This window comes from Oncorhynchus kisutch, unplaced genomic scaffold (genome assembly GCF_002021735.2).
Source record: "Oncorhynchus kisutch isolate 150728-3 unplaced genomic scaffold, Okis_V2 Okis09a-Okis19a_hom, whole genome shotgun sequence".
NCBI classification, from domain to species: domain Eukaryota; kingdom Metazoa; phylum Chordata; class Actinopteri; order Salmoniformes; family Salmonidae; genus Oncorhynchus; species Oncorhynchus kisutch.
Genome location: NW_022261985.1, coordinates 5,394,706 through 5,402,339, shown reverse-complemented (window position 1 = coordinate 5,402,339; position 7,634 = coordinate 5,394,706). Strand labels below are relative to the sequence as shown.

General features: G+C 44.1%; 1 protein-coding gene across 1 annotated transcript in view; it reads right to left on the bottom strand.

The window, feature by feature from the left end:
* Positions 1-232: 232 nt before the first annotated feature.
* Positions 233-7,634, bottom strand: part of LOC116360628 (leucine-rich repeat-containing protein 17) — a 48,342-nt gene continuing 40,940 nt past the window's right edge. The window contains exon 4 of the mRNA XM_031815640.1: positions 233-1,767. Coding sequence (XP_031671500.1) covers positions 1,337-1,767 — 431 coding nt within the window. The 3' untranslated portion in view covers positions 233-1,336. The remainder of the gene's footprint in view (positions 1,768-7,634) is intronic.

Genomic DNA, 7,634 nt, shown 5'->3' with positions numbered 1-7,634 from the left:
GGTCCATGTCTAACTCCTCAGCTTCATGTGTTGAGGTGCAGAGAGGAAGAGGTAGTGTGGAGAGTAAGAGGTAGTAAAGCCGTGGAACAACTGTTTTGAACTGACCCGAAGACGCTCCATGTTTTATGGTGAAGCATCACAGATCTAACAGATAGTTGAAGGGGTTAGGGGAAGGATGTGCCTAAATCCCTTTAGGATTTGTGAAGTGTGTGTGTTAGTAATGTAAACCTCATTCATTTCAGAAAAAAATGGCTTTTATTTCATGAACAGATGGTCTAAATCATACATTTAGAAGAAATGTACCTCGGGCCTCCCGTCTATATGAGGAGTCAATACAGATCTGGGTTCGATCCCGGGCTGTGTCGCAGCCGGCCGCGACCATGAGGCGGCGCACAATTGTCTGGGTTAGGGAGGGTTTGGCCGGCTGGGATGTCCTTGTCCCGTTGCACTCTAGTGACTCCTTGTGGTAGCTGCGCGCATGCATGTTGACTTCGGTCACCAGCTATATGTTTCCTCTGACATATTGGTGCTTCGGAGGACTCATGCCTCTCGACCTTCGCTTCTCCCTAGTCCGTACAGGAGTTGCGATGGGACAACACTGTAACTAACAATTGGATATCGTAAAAAATATATCAACCTCTACTTTTTCAAAAAAGTTAATCCACAACGAAATATTCTTGTAACGAAAACAGCAACAACTGTCCTGCATTAGACATGCTGTTGGGAATCCAACTGTCCTGCATTGGTCATGCTGGTGGGAATCCAGCTGTCCTGCATTGGTCATGCTGGTGGGAATCCAGCTTTCCTGCATTGGTCATGCTGGTGGGAATCCAACTGTCCTGCATTGGTTATGCTGGTGGGAATCCAACTGTCCTGCATTGGTTATGCTGGTGGGAATCCAACTGTCCTGCATTGGTTATGCTGGTGGGTATCCAGCTTTCCTGCATTGGTCATGCTGGTGGGAATCCAACTGTCCTGCATTGGTTATGCTGGTGGGAATCCAACTGTCCTGCATTGGTTATGCTGGTGGGAATCCAGCTTTCCTGCATTGGTCATGCTGGTGGGAATCCAACTGTCCTGCATTGGTTATGCTGGTGGGAATCCAACTGTCCTGCATTGGTTATGCTGTTGGGAATCCAACTGTCCTGCATTGGTCATGCTGTTGGGAATCCAGCTGTCCTGCATTGGTTATGCTGTTGGGAATCCAGCTGTCCTGCATTGGTCATGCTGGTGGGAATTCGAAAGTTTTAAAAAAATCTGATAGACTGAATTAGAATGTTCTGTGATAATAGAAAACAACAACAACAGTTATTTTCTAATTTCCAACTCTGTCCTATTAAGTCAACCTGGTGACCTCATATTTCTTTGGTCTGGGGTCTCTCAGAGGCTTCGGCAGAAGCTCCATCTCCGCCTCCTCTGTCTCGGCCACTAGCTCCTGAGCCGTCTGTCCCTGTCCTGTATCCCCCTTCCCTGGCTGTGGATCCTTATCATTGGGACACTCTCCGTTGTAGGTCTTGACATAATTCTCCACGGGCCAGCCCCTGAACTCCTGAGGCTCGGTGCAGATTAGGCCAGAGTAGGCCACCCCGGGGTGATGCTTCAGCCAGTAGATCAGGTAGTGGATGTTGTAGTCACAGACCCAGGGGTTATCCCCCAGATTCAGCATCCTGAGGAAGTACAGGTCCTCCAACACTCCGTACTGGAAGTAGTGCAGGCTGTTGTTGGACAGGTCCAGCTCTCGCAGGTACAGGAGGCCCGCAAACGCAGCTATGGAGAGGGGGAGAAATGCAGGATGTTAAGGGTTAGTTAGAGGGACAGGAAATTTCAATAAATCTTATAGCACAAATCTCAGTGGAATAAATTCCTAATGGACAGGTACAGGTGCCCAGTGGATGCAGCTGAAGAGGGGGGACAAGGGAGAGAGGACGTTGGGGTTAGAGGTCAGTTGCTACTTCAATTCATCTTATACAGTAGCACTCAGTGGAAAGTTTCAGTGGAAGTAATGTCCACTAACGGACATGAATACTGAATTATTACCAGGAAGTAATGTTCCACTGTAACACGAGAAAGAGTAACAGCTTCCATAACTAATTTCCGACTGCATTTTCAGCACCTCGTCTTCAAACACATACTGATATTAACTTTGACCAGTGCTCTCCCCATCACCTAGTCTCAGCTCTAATTCAAGCTGAAGTTAGCCTGTTGATGTGGCTACGATGTGCCAGTAGCTAGCAGACATCTTTAAGATGTGTTTCCTGCAGTGTAGCCCTGAGTAATGGTGGCAGTGCAAGCTAGCACCATAAAGACAGATAGGCCTACTGTATTTAGCACTGTCTCCAGAGTGACCCTCCTGTTACCACTCCCACAAACCCCCTCAGAATATGCTCTTATCATACGCATGAGAATTACTGTCCGGTTTCTACTGGTTTGTCTGTGCAACTCAATGAGACAACAATTCTGGTCTATTTTTTAAACCGGTTTGTGCTTGCTACAGAGCTTAGCTTCTCACAGTCCCTGAGAAAACTGAGGGAGCATTTTGTGAATACTTCATGAGAAATGTGTTCAATTTGCAGTTGCTTTCTCTGTCCAGAACGGATTGGCTTTTGATCCATAACAGGCTATTTCTTTCTTATTCTTTCTCCTCGATCATAGTAGTTAATGACTGTGTGTGTACAGTACTGGTTGTCATAGTTGGTCGGAATTAACCACCATTAATTACTTGTTAACAACTCAGGGAAATACTCAATTGTTTGCATATGTTCTGCAATAATTAATGATAAGGGAACTATTTTCCTTCTGTGGCAAAGCTTCCTGGCCATGTGACCAGTTCTTGAGAGCCTAGGAATAATGAGAAAGGGTTTTTTCCCCAGTTCTCAAACATAACAGAACTAGAAGGTAGTGTAGTGATTCCTCAGCAAATAGAGAACCTTGTTGGTTCTACAAACGAGATGGAGCAGGTTTATGGCATCGTAGGCTCCTTTAAGTCAGATTCATCCGTGTGAGAAGCTAATGAGCGTTAAGGGTTTTTATCTATGCGTGGAATTGATCCATACTCAATGCTGCCTGGTATGGTATATAAAGTACTGGTATGGTATATAAAGTACTGGTATGGTATATAAAGTACTGGTATGGTATATAAAGTACTAGTATGGTATATAAAGTACTGGTATGGTATATAAAGTACTGGTATGGTATATAAAGTACTGGTATGGTATATAAAGTACTGGTATGGTATATAAAGTACTGGTATGGTATATAAAGTACTGGTATGGTATATAAAGTACTGGTATGGTATATAAAGTACTGGTATGGTATATAAAGTACTGGTATGGTATATAACATTACCCCAGGGATTCTAACAATTCTATTTCAGGAGGAAATAAAGCCATGCCTCCATTTTGTGATGAATGGACTAAAGGTCAAGGTCCTCCTCTGATTCCTCTTTTGACCTCTTTCTTTGCAGGTCCAGTGTGGGCTCGATTACAATGGGGGACCAGTAAGGAAGTGTGTGTACTCCTTATTGTAAGTCACAAATCAAAACATATTGAACAAAAAGCATATATATGTCAGATTGCTGTATCTTATTAAACCCTTCTTCAGGTGTTGTGAGATCTGATCCTCTGTGCTGCATGACTTGGCACACATCCACAATGATTGTGCTGTTTGAAGGAAGTGTAATGGTTTTTCCTCACCTGTGTCAATCTGATCCAGACTGTTACTGCTGAGGTTGAGAAGCTTCAGGTCCCTGGCAGCAACAAACTCCTTGGGCCGGAGCTGAGTGATGCTGTTACTGGACAAGTCCATCCTCACAATGTCTGACGGGAGACTTGAGGGGATGTTCTTCAGTTCTGGAGGGAGGGGGGAAAGAGAGGGGGGAGAAAGAGAGAGAGAATATGGAGGTCAGTGAGATGTTAATGGCTTACCCAGACATGTTTACAATGGCCAAATCAGCTAGCTATCATACTGCATGAAAACATGAACAAAAACATAAACTGACACACAAGGAACTTTGGGACATATGTGATTATTTCAACCCAATGAAATTTGGATTCCTACATATGTGAATTCCGAGTGTGTCCTGAGAATGTCAAGATGGCCTCCCCTTTCTATAGTCCCTCTGTAGCCATGTTGTATGTCTGTGCCAAGCAGGACTGTTATTCACAGCACTCTGGGTTGACCTTAGCCTTTGAAGGGTATGAAACATGAAGGTTAACGTATGAAACAGGGTTTCCCACAGGCTTAAAAGACCTCCGAGAGCTTCTGTCTTTTTTTTGTGATCGCCAGCAGCCTTTACCATAGAAGGAAAACTTCTGCAAGAGCCATTGTTCTCAAACTAGAGTTTAAAATAAAGACTAAGACATGAAGACGAAGTAGGTGGTCCATAAAATGCATACAACTTCTACAAACAATTCATCATGAATGATGTCTTTGGAACCAGTTTTCTAAGTCATGTTCACAATGAAAGCGCTCAGCTGAGAATGAACCTAGCTGTGGTAGGGTGGAAAACCTTCCTTTTTAATTTCATGAACGACACAGGACCTTTCTGTGTTTGTCAAAATCCACGTACAGTCTTGGACTGCTTCCAGTTGGCCACATTCTGAGCACGGTTTATTCATCATTCGGCTAAAGGAACTATCACAGACCTTAACGACAGACATCTGCTCTAATATCATAACAGCATAGGACATCCATCGTCCTCCACTGTAAGGAAAGGAGATTAGCGCTCCATGGCTTTTAGATGAGGTTGCTGGAGCAATGACACCCTATTCACTAGATAGTACACTACTTTTGTCCATATCCCTATGGGCCATGGTAGGGCTCTGGTTAAAAGTAGTGCACTATGTAGGGAATAGGGTGCCATTTGGGACACATGGGAGATGTTCTCTCTTTCCCCTATCTATCGAACCCCTACCTCACAACACCTGTGATATGCTTTAGTTCAGACTACAGCAGTGAGTGGGGAAACATGCAGATGGTTGGGATGTTGGGAGAAGTCAAGGTCGTTCAGCCATAACCGTTTTCAGAAAGAATCTGAACTCATCATGTGGGGCCACAGTCAGACCCGGCCCTATATCCATACCCACTCATACAGTCAGAGCTGGCCCTATATCCATACCCACTCATACAGTCAGAGCCGGCCCTATATCCATACCCACTCATACAGTCAGAGCTGGCCCTATATCCATACCCACTCATACAGTCAGAGCCAGCCCTATATCCCTACCCACTCATACAGTCAGAGCCGGCCCTATATCCATACCCACTTATACAGTCAGAGCCGGCCCTATATCCCTACCCACTCATACAGTCAGAGCAGGCCCTATAACCATACCCACTCATACAGTCAGAGCTGGCCCTATATCCTATAAGTGACATTTTGTCATGGGGCGGAGAGAAGATTTAGTAATTTTATAACAAATTCCATGCAATTCTACTAATTTTGCCATAGGGTTTAGAGAAATGTTTGCAGTTTTTAAGATGATATCTGATTGAGAGTGACTAACAAAATCAATGGGGGCCCACCGGTCTGCAATTTGACCATGCTTACTAGAAGTTTAGATGGCTGGCCGCTAGACTAACTTACCAGTCTAATTACTGAAGCTGTCAGTGACTGACGTAACAACAGAACAACTGCTGATGCACAACCACTATTCTAACTCTCAACAGGAAGTTTATTGGAAATGTTTATAGAAATGTTTCCGCAGGCCAACAAAAGGGGGGTGGCGGCCAGTTGCCCATCCCTGATATAGTTTATTAAAATCACATGTTGTTTACAGACAGCAGGAAACTAAACCTATACAGCCATTCATTTAGATTGTAAATGCACAGTGCTGCTTTTACAGAGTCAGGTGCCCAACATGCCTGTATATCAAGGAAATCAACGCTGCTGTGGAGGAGAGGAGACCACCAGCAGAATATTACCCATCATGCTGTGGAGGAGAGGAGACTGCCAGCAGAATATTACCCATCATGCTGTGGAGGAGAGGAGACTACCAGCAGAATATTACCCATCATGCTGTGGAGGAGAGGAGACTGCCAGCAGAATATTACCCATCATGCTGTGGAGGAGAGGAGACTACCAGCAGAATATTACCCATCATGCTGTGGAGGAGAGGAGACTACCAGCAGAATATTACCCATCATGCTGTGGAGGAGAGGAGACTACCAGCAGAATATGACTCCCTCTCTGCTACACATCATGACTCCCCCAGAATGTGTCAGCTGACAAAACACCCGGCCAATCGGTTACAGGAGCTCCAAGAAACCATGATATAATGTTAGAAGAGGTGGTTAGGCTTTACAGAGACGACAAGCAGGCCAACTCTCCATATGCTGACTCAACTGTTCTGCTAATGATAGATCAGGACTAAACCAGGCCTCATCTTGCCTGGACGACATTTATCTCAAAAGTACACGCACTCTGACATATTCTCCCACATATCATGTATGTACCACAGAGATGATTTATTTGTGGTTAGATACATTCTGTCTTGCTCCCGCACAGTTCGGTAGTGTACTGTAGGGACATTTCCAGTGTTTACAAATGAGACTTTGTTTCCAGTGTAATGACCTCTGGTCAGTTATTAGTTACAGTATATTAAGGCTCTGAATTCACAGATGAGAGAGGGATTGAGAGAGAGAGAGAGAGAGAGAGAGAGAGAGGGAGGGAGGGAGGGAGGGAGGGAGGGAGGGAGGGAGGGAGGGAGGCTATGACCAGTGAGATGATCTAGTGAGGTTCAGATAAAGGACTGATTGAAAGCCTTTCCAGAGGGGAAGAGAAATAGTTTCCTCCAGCTGAACATGGGGATCTTTTATATAGCGACAATAGAATAGAGAGACCAGTGTTGCTGCTTCTTGCACGTTTAACTGCACTCTGACAAATGGCTTTCTGGGGACAGGATAGGGACAGTACATCATTATATGACTGTCATTCATCATCTTGATCAAAGGGACAGTTCACTGTGACGTCATAAATATACAGTAGAACAATAAATCAGAGAGCTGCCACTTCCACACTAAATTAGTATGAAGGGACTATTCATGACTATACTGCCACGTCTATACTAAAAAGTATGAAGGGACTATTCATGACCATACTGCCACGTCTATACTAAATCAATATGAAGGGACTATTCATGACCATACTGCCACGTCTATACGAAATCAATATGAAGGGACTATTCATGACCATACTGCCACGTCTATACTAAATCAATATGACGGGACTATTCATGACCATACTGCCACGTCTATACTAAATCAATATGAAGGGACTATTCATGACTATACTGCCACGTCTATACTAAATCAATATGAAGGGACTATTCATGACCATACTGCCACGTCTATACTAAATCAATACGAAGGGACTATTCATGACTATACTGCCACGTCTATACTAAATCAATATGAAGGGACTATTCATGACCATACTGCCACATCTATACTAAATCAATAAGAAGGGACTATTCATGACTATACTGCCACGTCTATACTAAATCAATATGAAGGGACTATTCATGACTATAATACCACGTCTATACTAAATCAATATGAAGGGACTATTCATGACCATACTGCCACGTCTATACTAAATCAATATGAAGGGACTATTCATGACCATACTGCCACGT